We start from the raw sequence: 14,042 nt of genomic DNA, 5'->3' as shown, positions 1-14,042 counted from the left end.
GGAAACAGGAATGAGAGTACAGTAGGGAAGAATATGTATTGCTTATGCACTGGCTTGCGGGAGAGTGTGGCAAAGAGAGAGGAAAGCTCGGTGTGGGTGGTCAGTGAAGTCTTCACTGAACAAATGATTCTGAAGCTGAAACACAATTTTTACAGACAAGGAGGGCTAGACATGAATGATATTCTAGGTCGAGACAAGAGAAAAGTTATTGAAGTGTGAAAGAGAGTAGAGCCTGTAGTGAATAACAAGTTATTCCATGTGGTTAGAATACAGAACAAGTGAGTTCATCTGTGTAACTGTGTCCACATACCCTCAGGTTTGCATTTTGAAGCAGGGCATCATTGCAGGTTACATTTTCCTGTTCAAAATTGTTCCAACCATTATTGTCTAGAACAATAGCTCTGAACTAGTAACACAGGTCAGGAAGTCTAAACACAACTTCATGAAAATATTAGAGGCATTGACAAAATTGCTGCTTTCATCTAAACAAAAATCAGGTATTTGTTTCAAGGTTTGGGAAACCCAGGATCTTAAGCAGAGTGATTAGTAGAACAATTTATTTTACTGAAGTTGGCTTTAAAATAATTTATCTACTCTACTGCTACTTAACTTTCCAATATGTCTTTTTTTGTCCCCACAGGAGAGGTTGCATAGGGGTACAATAAATGTGTTTTGAATCAAATTCAGAAATTAATGTCTTGACATTTTTATTAGTAGAAAACAGGTCCTGGCATGTAATTCTGAATGAATGACAAATTGTTTCAGACAAGCAAAATTGACTTTGACTGTTTATGAAGTCCAGAAGACATGGATTTAGAGTCTCTCTCTTCCATCTTTTTGCTTCCTTCTTACATTGCAGTGCACTGTTTCTTATGAAACTTGGCTCCTGCCCAAAGAATGTATTCCCCAAGTCCCTGCAGAATCCTAGTGAAGTGAAATTGGCAGATTTCCAAATGGAGGGAGCTGATAAAGAGCCATTAGGCTCCTAAAACAATGTGCAGTTTATGATGTATTCTTTAAAGAATTAGAACATTTATCTACTCAAATCCATAGTTTGATATCAACAAAGATTTTTGGTCATTACTATTATTCTGTGATATATTTCAGTGACGAAATAGTTCAAATCAACAAAATTATATGTGAATACCTATTACATACAAGGCACAGTGCTGGTAAACCAGCAAAATTGATGTAAACTGTCGTCATCTTCACATAATTCAAGAAGCTAACTATCACAAATATGACCTAGTTATGTGGTCATTTACATTATAAAACACAAAATCATAGGATGAATTATATATCCACCCAATTTTTTATTATCTTTAGACATGTTTTATTTGTGGTACAATCTCTTTTTGTGATTTGGCACTCTATCTTCAGTTATGATCTTAACCCTAGGGGTGGGTTTCCTGCCACCTGCCACAAGTCTGCACTGGTTGGTTAGGGTGGCTTTGCTTTTCCAAGCCACATTCTCTAAGAACTTAGATGTATTATCCTTATTATATTATATATTATCCTTAAGGTTTTCCTATTGTGTTTTTGTTGTTATTATATGCCTAAATATTATATAATTGTCTATTTTTTCCATTCATGATACTCCACTGACAAATTTGATGTCTATACAGGATGCATTTTCTCTTGGTATTTACATCATCCTATGAAATATTTTCTTACTTGGATTTCTTTAATAATTATTTAAGAAATTATCAATCATTGAATACCTAGAAAAGTAAGACTATTTGAATAAGAAAAAAATCTTACATACATGAATAATATTAATTCAGTGAATTTTAAATGTTTGAGGTGGGGGCAAATATATTTAAATTGAAATGTAATATTTGTATAAGTAAATGTAATTTTAGGAAAAGATATAAAGTGGAAATGATAAGCTCATATAGTGAATATATAATAGTTATTAAAATTTGCCTGTCATCTTATACAAACTTTTCTAAATAATTACTATTACCTTTACTAATATTTTAACTGTGTCTACCCATAAGTGATTTAGGAAAAGGAAAGGATAATTTAAACACAGTTATCGGTTCTGCTTTCCTTACCTAGTTGTTTTAAAAGTGTGTGTTGAAATTCAGATATTTCTGTGTCCCGTCTGAAATTTTTCACACACTGTGTATCTTGAATAGTTTAAAAGCTGTTAGCCATGGGCTAAATCTAGGATGGAATTCTGATATTCACTTTGCAATTCCTTTTTTCAGGAACTGCCTGAAGTTACATGGAAATGAGAGAGACTCATGAAACCCCTCCTCCAAGAGAGAATGAATGTCTTTCATAAACGGAGCCCGGCTTCTGGTTTTCCCAGGACAGTGACACTGTGGCAGCCACAGCGGCCCTTCCTGCTATTTTCACTGATTCACAGAACATCTGAATAGTGATGCTGGCCTTGGATTTACAGAGTTCCATCCTGATACATTATTTACTTCCCTGGGACAGAAAAGCTTGCATTAATTGCTCTCCATGGTGGCTAATCTTTTCAAGAGCCTGATTTTACCTTACATCCATAAGCTTTGCAAAGGAATGTTTACAAAGAAACTGGGAAATACAACCAAAAAAAAAGAGAATCATCAGCCAGAAAAAGATCAAGACCTTCCTGTTGCTGGCCAGACCAAAACCCCCAAATTTTCTAACACCTTGAAAAGCAGAGTAAAGAAGCTTGCAAAGTGTTCATCTACTCGCAACTTATCCACTGAAGAAGAGGAGGCTAACAAAGAATTTTCTCTCTCCCCCACATTCAGTTACCGAGTAGCTATTGCCAACGGCCTCCAGAAGAATATTCATGTAACCAACGGTGATCATGAGGAGCTCCTTCAGGAGTTATCTTCCATTGAGAGTTCCTACTCAGAATCACTCAGTGAACTAAGGAGCAGTACAGAAAACCAGGCGCAGTCAACACGCACGATGCCCGTCAGACGCAACAGGAAGAGCTCCAGCAGCCTGGCACCCTCGGAGGGGAGTTCCGACGGGGAACGCACTCTGCACAGCTTAAAGCTAGGAGCTTTACGCAAACTGAGGAAATGGAAAAAGAGTCAAGAGTGTGTCTCCTCAGATTCAGAGTTGAGCACAGTGAAGAAAACCTGGGGAATCAGAAGCAAATCTTTGGACAGAACTGCCCGAAACCCAAAGACCAACGCCCTGGAGCCTGGATTCAGTTCCTCTGTCTGCATTAGCCAGACGCAGGATGTCATGGAAATGATCTTTAAGGAACTTCAGGGAATAAGTCAGATCGAAACAGAACTTTCTGAACTCCGAGGGCATGTCAATGCCCTCAAGCATTCCATTGATGAGATCTCCAGCAGCGTGGAGGTTGTGCAAAATGAAATTGAGCAGCTGCGGACAGGATTCGTCCAGTCTCGGCGGGAAACTAGAGACATCCATGATTATATTAAACACTTAGGTCATGTGGGAAGCAAGGCAAGCCTGAGATTTTTAAATGTGCCCGAAGAAAGATTTGAATATATTGAAAGTGTGGTGTACCAAATTCTAATAGATAAAATGGGTTTTTCCGATGCACCAAATGCTATTAAAATTGACTTTGCTCAGAGGATAGGACACCAAAGAGATTGCCCCAATGCAAAGCCTCGACCCGTCCTTGTGTACTTTGAAACCCCTCAGCAAAGGGATTTAGTCTTAAAAAAATCCTATAAACTCAAAGGAACAGGCATCGGAATCTCAACAGATATTCTTACTCATGACATCAAAGAAAGAAAAGAAAGAGGGCTACCATCCTCCCAGACATATGAGAGCATGGACATAAAGCTGTCTACTCCAGATCCCAGACTTAAGAAAAACAGTTGGCACTCTCCTGATGACAGTGATGGAGAGCTGGCATCTGACCTCAATAGAAACAGTTATGCTATGCTTTCCAAGTCAGAGTTTCCAACAAAAGGAAGTGCTTCCAAGTCAAGTTCAAAATCACACAATGCTAGAGCCAAGAATAAAACTGCTAGTAGCAGCAAAATTGCAAATAAATCAGAATATGATAAAATTTCTTCACATTTGCCAGAATCGGATAACTTGGCCAAACAAACTACAACCTATTATGCAGATGTGACACCTCTCTGGCACTCACAGAGTGATTTTTTCACTGCTAAACTTAGCCGTTCTGAATCTGATTTTTCCAAATTGTGTCAATCTTATTCAGAGGATTTTTCAGAAAATCAATTTTTCACTAGAACTAATGGAAGCTCCCTCCTGTCTTCTTCAGACCGGGAACTTTGGCAAAGGAAACAGGAGGGCACCCCTACCATGTATGACAGCCCTCAGGATCAGGGTTTGAATGGGGCTCCTCAGGGTGTCCAAGTGCAGAGTGAAATTGAGAACACAGAAACCGTGGACAGTGGAGTGAGTAATGGCATGGTGTGTGCATCTGGGGACCGGAGCCACTACAGTGATTCTCAGCTCTCTTTACATGAAGATCTTTCTCCATGGAAAGAATGGAATCAAGAAGAGCAAGGAGCCGATTTAGGTTTAGATTCATCTACCCAGGAAGCTTTTGACTATGACACAAACAGTCTATCTGATCAACAACTTGATGTTTACCATAAAGACCTAGAAGACTTGGGAAAGGGCCACAGTGACCTTCAGGATGACTCTGAGAGCTATGATTTAACCCAAGATGACAACTCATCTCCATGCCCTGGGCTGGATAATGAGCCACAGGGACAGTGGGTTGGCCAGTATAATTCTTATCAGGAACCTAATTCTAATGAGCTGTACCAAAACCAAAATCAGTTGTCCATGATGTATCGAAGTCAAAGTGAATTGCAAAGTGATGATTCAGAGGATGCCCCACCCAAATCTTGGCATAGTCGATTAAGCATTGACCTTTCCGATAAGGCTTTCAGCTTCCCAAAATTTGGATCTACACTACAGAGAGCTAAGTCAGCCTTGGAAGTAGTATGGAACAAAAGCACACAGAGTCTCAGTGGGTATGAGGACAGTGGCTCTTCCTTAATGGGGAGATTTCGGACATTATCCCAATCAACTGCAAATGAATCGAGTACAACGCTTGACTCTGATGTCTACACAGAACCTTATTATTACAAAGCAGAGGATGAAGAGGACTATAGTGAACCAGTGGCTGATAATGAAACAGATTATGTTGAAGTAATGGAACAAGTCCTTGCTAAGCTAGAAAACAGGACTAGTGTTACTGAAACAGATGAACAAATGCTGGAGTATGATCACCCTTCATATGAAACCCCTTATGAAACCCCACAAGATGAGGGTTATGATGGACAGGCAGATGATGTGGTTAGTGAAAGGGCATTGGAACCCTTAAATGAAGCACCGACTGAAATGGAAATGAAAGAAGATGAAAACCAAAACATCCCTGAACAACCAGTGGAAGTCACAAAGCCAAAGAGGATTCGTCCCTCTTTCAAAGAAGCAGCTTTGAAAGCCTATAAGAAGCAAATGGCAGAATTGGAAGAGAAGATCCTGGCTGGAGGTATTTATGTTTAACCGCTATATTATGAGCTCATTGGGTTGTGTTCTTTAGAACATGTTCTGTGTTTACTCTTGGGAGAAGGAATTTGGTTTCAAGGAATTTGCATGTTTATTCTGAGAAGAATCTTATTTTACTTGGCTTCCCCAACAAGCTGGGCTTGACAATTTAAAATCAAGGTGCTTTCAAATAGGTCATACTAAAATAAGCACTATACTCCATGGATCACGATTTCTGTGCTAGGATTAGTCAAAAAACACCCTTCATATTTCCAACTTAATGGCATCAGGTATCAAAGGAAGGGTGGGTGAAATCAAAGAGCAGCCTGGGGTCTACATTTTGGTTCTGTATAGGGATTGAGAGAAAGATAAACTTAATCTTAAAAGAATTAAGAAAGATAGATTCGTAGATTTACCACTCCTTTCCCCATCAATTTGGTACTTTGGAGCATGCCAGCAGGAAGAACTAGGTCTACACAGCCAACCCCATCCTGCACCATGGAGGACCACAACTTCATTCACTACCTACTGATGCAGCTAAGGGAGGACATTAAAGTCCTAGGCTGTGCCTGAATGGTCACAAGACACTCTTTTGAAGGAGTCAGTAAGGGGATAGAGACAAGTATCTTCCTCCTAAAGAGTGGAGTAGAAGTCTCTTGACCATTACGGAAATGTAAACAGTACCTTACCTAATAATTTTCCTTGACCTCCTAGGGGAACAATTTTGGATCTCATACTTTTGAAAAGTAGCTGCATATAAGTAAAAGTTTTGTTGACTTTTAATTTCTCAACCAAACTTTGTCTCAATCCCTTAACATTCACTTTATTTGCATGCTTATCTCTTTATAGTTTTAGGATAGTTTGATATAATCTCAGCTTTAATTGATCATATACTGTTAATGGTTTCTTTGACTATTGAAATGTCATCTTTAAAATACTCTACGTAATACTTCATAAAGTTATATATTTATATGGTCGAACATTACTTGCTATTATAAAATAATATAATAATTTATTTATCTGGTAGCTGATTATGGCTTTATTTTCTGTGATCAGATACTACTTCAAACTGGTCATGTTCTGGCTGACATGGTGGGTCATTGACTAAACAGATACCTTCATGATTAAACTGATTTAGACCCTAAAACAATTGAAATAACTATTAGGGTTCTCTGCTCTAAAATTCTGTTCATATAAAACAGCATATCTTATGTAATTTTTTAAAAAAAACATAAGTCAAGGGCATCTTGGGTACATTGGCTGTGTTTTTTGGTTGTTATTTTTAAAGGGAAGCATTCTCAACTATTTTTAAAATTGATTTGAAACGGCAGTAGTCAAAATTTTATGTAAATGTAATGCATACTGGAATATTTTATTTTGGAGTGACTTAATATTAAATACTCTTATTACTGAAACTCAGTTCATAATTCAAAGCCTGAAATACAGGTCAGGCTTTTGACATCATATTTTACTTACTATGGATTCAGAGAGATCTACTCAAAAGCATATTAAGAATAAGCAGAGTGTGTAGGTGTGTGTGTTTGTTGTGGTGTAACACATGAGTGTTTTCAAGCCAGTTGGTTAAGGTATCCAAATGTTAGGCAATATTATAAATACAATGAAACTATATGTTTCAAAAAAGAAAGTGGATCTTCATCAACTCATAAAAAAATCCCAAATTAGCAATATGACTATTTACATAGCTAAAATCCTAGTCTTTCAATAGTACTTATCCTCAGAAAACATAAATTCATTTGGTTATTCACACAGCACCCACTTCGGAATCCTAAGATAGGAAAAACAATTGTGTGTCACATACCTAACACACCAGGTGTGTCATACCTGACTCACTGACTCCAGAGGACTCAAACCACTCTACCATCTTGGAACTTGGCTTATTGTCCTATGAGCCAACTTTGAATGGAATCTGTTGGATATCATTTATCCTACAGGAAATCATACATACATCTTTAAGATGCTCTCTGATGGCTTGAAAGGCACCAGATTGACTACCCAGGAGGTTGCAGTAGCCTAGATTTTAAAGGCCATCTCTTCTCTCTTTGGCAGCAGTCAGGCAGTTGTCCACCTCCTGTGACACCAATATGCCTCATGAGGAAGGGCAGCCAAGAGAGGGTGTTTTTCAGGCCCCTTCCCAGTTCAGAGCATCCCAATGAGGTGCCAATCGTCATGATGGCTTCTGTGCCCATGGCCATCTGCTTACTGGGCTTTGGGCGGAAGCCAGCATATTTTTCTCTTCATGACGATGCAGTCACCATTAGGTAGCAGTGCTGTCTTCTCTCCATTACTGACCTGGCAAGGTTGGAACTTAGATCTCTTGCTGTAAACAGTGTGGGAGGTGGTTCTCCTGACAGAGCTTGATGGAACTGTTGGCTTATGAATTTGAATCAATAATTTCAACTTTTATCTTCAAGGTCCTGGGAAAGAGGGACTTTGTAAAGACCCCAGTGTACATGGATGTTTGATGCCAGTTTATATGAGAATCTTAACTTTGAACAGCCGGCCAATCAGGAGAGAGATTATAGTCTATGTGTAGCCAGAACCTCCACGAGGCCATATTCTTCTCTTGCTGCTGGACCCTATGTGTGTAACTGGTCTGAAACACACCATGATGGTGAATATCTGATCCCCTTCCCTTAGCCTTTCACCACCCATCAACTGGAATTAATTAATATCTCCTCTGAATTTCCCTATACCTATTTCTTGGAGCTTTGGTGTCCACCTTTATAATGACAGTTTATCTGTGTTCCTTATGTTCTCTTCTAAGCTGTAATCTGAGGGTCAGAAGTCTTGTCTTTTCATCCTCTCATTTGCACTGTGCTTAGACCAGTGCTTTATACAAAGATGGCACTGAATATGTTGGATGAATGGCTACATCAAAGGAAGCAGGATACTGAATAAAAAACATGAGCTTTTAAGTAAAGTCCAAATCCAAACTGTGGCCTTTAATTGCTAAACTGTGCCTTTATTTCCTAGGGGTTCAGAAGTATTATTAGAGATGCAACCTTATAATTGAGCACTGTTATATACCAGGCATTTCCCCAGCAGTTTATCTATCTTTTTATTCCTTTGTCTCTTACAGCATCACTGTAAATTTGATTCCATTATTATCTTTTTTTACAGGTGAGGAAACTGAGATGCGGAAAGCTTACATAACTCGTTCAGTGTCATACGGGTAGTAAGATGGTGAATACAGAATTAAATAGATGGTTAATTTGTTTTTTTGAGAGCAGCCATGTGCTTACTCACCTCAAAGATTGTTTTGTTCATGTTTGTAGGTGGAGAGACGTGATGAAAGATGGAGGTAACCTTGGCCACAGGCAGGGCTCATTCCAACTAAAGGATTTTCACAAGAAAATAGAAATACTATGAAAAGCACTGAGGTTTTATAGTGAAATAGTTCATTCTCAGTTTTTCTAGTCCAAATGCATGGTTTGTCTTATAAACCAAGGCTTGTAGAGCCCCAAAAATACTGTACAACAGATGTTTGAAGGAAGATGTTCTAAAGTCTGAGTACACTTTATCAGGAATTAGATTCTAAAGTCAGTTTGAAGTAAGTTTTTCAAGGAGAATAGTGAAAAATGTTCTGTTTTGAAATGTCATTTCCAGGCTGCCTGTAGTTTCTGGAAGAGGCTGCTGCTAGACAGAATTGTAAAGTCCATGAGTGAATTGCCCTTTCCATTGCTACCGTAATGCCAGAGCCTGCCGCAGTCTCTGGCATATTTATCTAGTCCACAAATAAATATATATTTGTGGACTAGATAAATAAATACTAGACTCCTCTCTAGTTCTGTGGAGAATTCTTAGAATTCAGATAAACTTTAAATTTCTTTCTTTCTACTAAAAAGACTTTTAAAATTAGATATATTTTAATATAGGACAAAGGGGAGAATGTGATGGAGAGTGAAAACTTGACTCTTGTCACCTTTGGCTCAGTTAATCACATCTTTCTTTCTATGATGATGTTGACTTATACATCTCTAAAAACTTACCTGAATTTACTTAAATTCCAGGTTTAATATTTCAACTAAGCTTTGGAGGTTTGTTGGTCCAAGTTCATCTATCAAGAGGTGCTTCTTAAACTTTTGAACATCTCTGGGCCTCCGCTGTGGAGAGTCCAGCTCAGGAGCTCTGAAGTCTGCCTTTTTAGCGTGTTCTCTGATGCAAGTGAGCATCATAGCACAATTGAAGAGTGCTGCTAAGTACTGTGTAGCAAATATTATACCTGCCCACGTAGGATTGTTTCATCTCTTTTCTAATTGGAAGAGATAGAATCAGTCTAAGAAAATGTGTGAATAATTTGCTTAAAATGAAGAATTATTTATAATTCTCCAGCGCAGCAGGTTATTACGCTTATGAGGAGGTTTTGATAATTTCTACACATTAAAATATAGAGAAGCAATATATATATAGTCCTTCAAATGTAAACATTCTTCTTCAAGGCAAGTATAACATTACTAGTAATAACAGAAGACAGCCCGTTTGTAGAATGTTCTGTTTAAAATCAGTGCATAGCAATACAGTTTTGGTTTAGTATTGTTTGCTTCCAAATACTTGATAATTACCTAAAATATCAAGTGATTGTCTTGGTTTCTGAGACAGGCTATGATCTATGTGAGGGGTAAAGGGGCCAAGGATCCTTACAGGCAGTGGAAACAGCTAGCATCTCTGCTTCTTGCTAGACAGAAAGCCCAAAATGCCCAAGGGAGTAATTTTTCTAGGAGATAGGATTGGTGCTCAAAAGAACACATGTGGTTATAAATCACTTGAGTGGGGAGACAGGTAATGCTGCTGTGTACAAGAAGATAGTTCCAAGTAGACCCAAAGCTATTACTCTGATGTGGTTTGGAACTAGGAGATAGGAACAGAATCAACACATGCATAACACCTTCCAATTCTATTCACCTCTAGAATCTTTAAGTACATATTTAATCTTTGTTGTATAGTGTTAGCCCCACTTTGCAAATGAGGTGACTGAGTCTTAAAGAGGCAAAGGCAGGTCTGAGGCTACACAGCTAATAAGAGGATTGATGGAAATTGATGTACATATAACAGAATTCAGCATCTGATCCTCTTTCCATGATATCCCATTGCAGGTGTGGGTGAGTCTTTTCATGAAGGAAATAGCTTATATTTTTAAGCATACGAATAAGTTGTGCTTTTAAGACCAGCCAGTTTTGTGTTGGCTGCTGTAGTAAATATTGATCTCTGTTAACACAAAGTGAGTGATAATAGTTTGGGATGAGATAGCGTCATATTTTTAACAGTTTAGAAAATCTGGAAGGGTGACACTTCTCACATTAAAAGAGTTTATTAGAAATGAAGGAGTGCCAGTAATCAGAGTTTTTGAGGAATAAAAGCATTTTACAGGAGGTAGAGAAGAAATTCACAAGGATACACAAAGGTCAGCTTTTAACAGGAACAATGAATTTCTAGGGTTCAAAGATTTTGTTTATTTATAATTACTAATGACTCCAAACTGTATTCCTATAACATTTGTCTTTGTAGGGAAACTAAAATACAACACATTCTCCAAGGAAATATTAACTGATGATGAAAGATGATGATTTCCAGATTATACTAAGAATATTGCTTCAGAGTCTGCAGTATAGATTTCAAACTCCAGGAATTCAAGGAAGGGTATTATGCCAAAATCTCAGATAGATAGGTTTTTTTTTTTTTTTTTGCTAAAGTCATTGTTCATATACTTTTTGCAAGTTCAAATAGAGAGCTTCTATAGAAATTGTGAATCATGTGGGACTTTTCCGTGCAGTGTGGGATAAAATAAAGAAACTCTGGAGTCTGGTGTAAGACACAGGCAAGTATGGCCTAGTCAATTGATATTGATTAGGTTAGAGTTTGAAGTCCTGGGATCTGACTAGATATACCCACTGGGGTAACTCAGTCTCTGGGATAAATCTCAGGAGGAAGTGAAGAACGAAAGCCCAATGCATTAGAAGAAAATCTCCTACTTGGAAAATATACCTCAGACTACAAGCGACTACTAAGGCACCTAGAGTCTAACTCTGGGCATCAGTTGGGGAGGTAGAGAACAGCAAAGAACAGAGAGAACTGGGGACGTGAGGTGGGCAAAAATTTTCCCCAGGAAGGCATTTTTTTGATTGAGCCTTTGTTACTTTTTTAGGGATTAGGAAAGGATCTGAACATCCCAGAATAGGAACTATTCAGAGGAAAGCAAATCCCAGAGGGATTGATATACTAGATTGGTTATCTAGAGAGTGACCCAAATATCTGAACCTGAGTCTGTAGTCAGTAATGAGTCTCTAATACAGGTTAAAGAAATAGCTTGATTGTTCCCCTGGCATCCAAGGACTGAGCCCAATTTGCAGGCAGAGTGACCTGATGCTGAGTTTCAGTTTGCTGGGTTACCCTGACCCCAAATAAAACTGGTCTCCATGATAAGGTATTATTAATAGCTTAAGTTGCCTTCATAGACTACAAGACCAGAAGGAACTAAATGCATTAATAGTCTTCTTCACCATGGTTTATTCCAACCTATGGAATGCATTTTCTTATTCTTTTTAAAAGGAAATTGTTTTATGGAATCTTGTTAACTATCTCATTCATCAATCTGGGTCTCAGCTACTTCCAAAATAAAAGAAACCCTTAGAGGATAAAAATGAATAACATTCAGCAGATTCTAACAACTATGATATGACTCTGTAGTCAATCCCAAGGATACTTTGAGCAGTGTTACCTAAAACAAATGTCTTTCTCTACTCCCTCCAGCCATCTTCACTGCCCCAACTTATCCCTTACTTCTTCTCCAATTCAACCATCATTACTATTTTAAAAAGGATAGAACTAATCTCCAAGTATTAAACTTGATGTTTATGTGGGTATTTTTTATTGTAGTGTTGGCACATGCAAACACATACATTAATTTTCTTAAGAACCCTGTAAGATAAGTAGCTTGATAATAGATAACATTTACTGAGTGCTTTGTTATGTGTCAGACACTTTTCTACATATTTTACACTATATTAAGTCATATAATCCTCACGATAATCCTATGAGATGGATACTGCTATTATCTCCATTTTATAGATAAGAAACAGCAATAAATTTACCTAAGGAGAGGAGAAAAAAAGAAACTAAGAAGTACAAGAACCAGGATTTAGAGTTAGCATTTCTTTTCCAGATTCTATGTGCTTACTCACTGCTGCTGAGTTTAAGATTTCAGAAATTAAGTATTGCTATTCAACTTTATAAGATGGAGATGTGAGCTGGCAACATGTTGATTTACCTGACAGCATGGATTTGTCAGCAGATCTGCAATTACCAGCTGTTCTCCCAAATCATAAGCGAGCACTCAAGCTATCAGACTGTTCTTCCATTTTACATGACATTATTACAGGCAAGATGATTATCCAAGTATCATTTCTGTGAAACTCGTGATAAACTTGTTGGTTGCAAGTAATAGTGGCAACAAGAAATGACAGGTTGAATATGATCTTACTTCCCAGAGATGTAGGTTAAGCTTCGCCTTTCCTTAATGCCTTTTCTGATGCTTAATGATGTCTTGTGGAAAGTCCATGGCTTTCATTTTCTATTTCTGTTCTTTAGTGATTACAGTTAAAGACATACACACTCTTATGGGCATGCACATACACAGAAGATGTGAATTCACTCAGTGTTAACAGGGTCGTATTTTACTGTCTGAGGAAGATCAATAGGATGATTCCCAAGTTGATCAACATTCTCTTTGCAGTTTCTAAACACATAAAACAACTTTCTTCTTCTTCTTTTTTTTTTTTAAGAATTAACTCTCACAGATTTAACTCTCGTAAAACATCAGTGAGATAGCCAACCTCTTCAAGTATCTGTTCCCTCAAGTTCATTACTAGTAGTTATGTAGGTTGTAACACTGGCAAGTGATGGGACCAAGGATCAACTCCAGGACTTCTGAATCCTGTTCTGATGCCCTGTACACACAGCATACCCTTAGCTACTTATATACCCTTATGCTTCTTTCTTCTGGACTTGAGAACACCTAGTCTGCAATACAAACTTTTGGAGCTGTGTCAAGAGTATCTCTCTGTTGAATCTTAAAGTTAAGGTTTCTCAGATTTTAGAATACATAAGGATCACTTGGAAGCACTTGGTGAAAATATAAATTCTTTGATCAAATCTTTAGTTAATACAAGATGAGTCATGGATCACATTAAGAAATGCATATCAGTTAATAGTTAATAAGACTGCTTTTGTCCTTTTGTTGCTTGTTTTTTGTTGAGGGATTTCATGTTCCATTGGCTTGAGTTGTCATTTTTGTGTTGATGGCCCTAAATCAGTGTCTTTGGGCTAACTCTTCCTTCCCCAAACCTAGACATTCATTCTTTTGGTCATTAGTTCAGCCTCTAGTTCCCTCATTCCTTAATAAGTATCTAATTGCCTGGCTAGGCATCTGGGTTATAGTAGTGACAAATCTTATTTGGTCTTGTCCTTGCGAAGTATGTATGATGAATTTAAATTTCAAAAGCATACAAATGTGTCATTTTAAACTTTGTGGGAGAAGTAAGTAGAAAGTGCTAAGACAACATCTT

General features: G+C 37.8%; 1 protein-coding gene across 1 annotated transcript in view; it reads left to right on the top strand.

Annotated features, from left to right (window-relative positions):
• Positions 1-2,469: 2,469 nt before the first annotated feature.
• Positions 2,470-14,042, top strand: part of UNC13C (unc-13 homolog C) — a 655,255-nt gene continuing 643,682 nt past the window's right edge. Inside the window, exon 1 of the mRNA XM_052646337.1 lies at positions 2,470-5,464. Coding sequence (XP_052502297.1) covers positions 2,473-5,464 — 2,992 coding nt within the window. The 5' untranslated portion in view covers positions 2,470-2,472. The remainder of the gene's footprint in view (positions 5,465-14,042) is intronic.

The sequence above is a fragment of the Budorcas taxicolor genome, chromosome 10, assembly GCF_023091745.1.
Source record: "Budorcas taxicolor isolate Tak-1 chromosome 10, Takin1.1, whole genome shotgun sequence".
In the NCBI taxonomy this organism is placed as follows: Eukaryota; Metazoa; Chordata; class Mammalia; order Artiodactyla; family Bovidae; genus Budorcas; species Budorcas taxicolor.
This window is presented reverse-complemented; position numbering and strand designations above follow the sequence as displayed.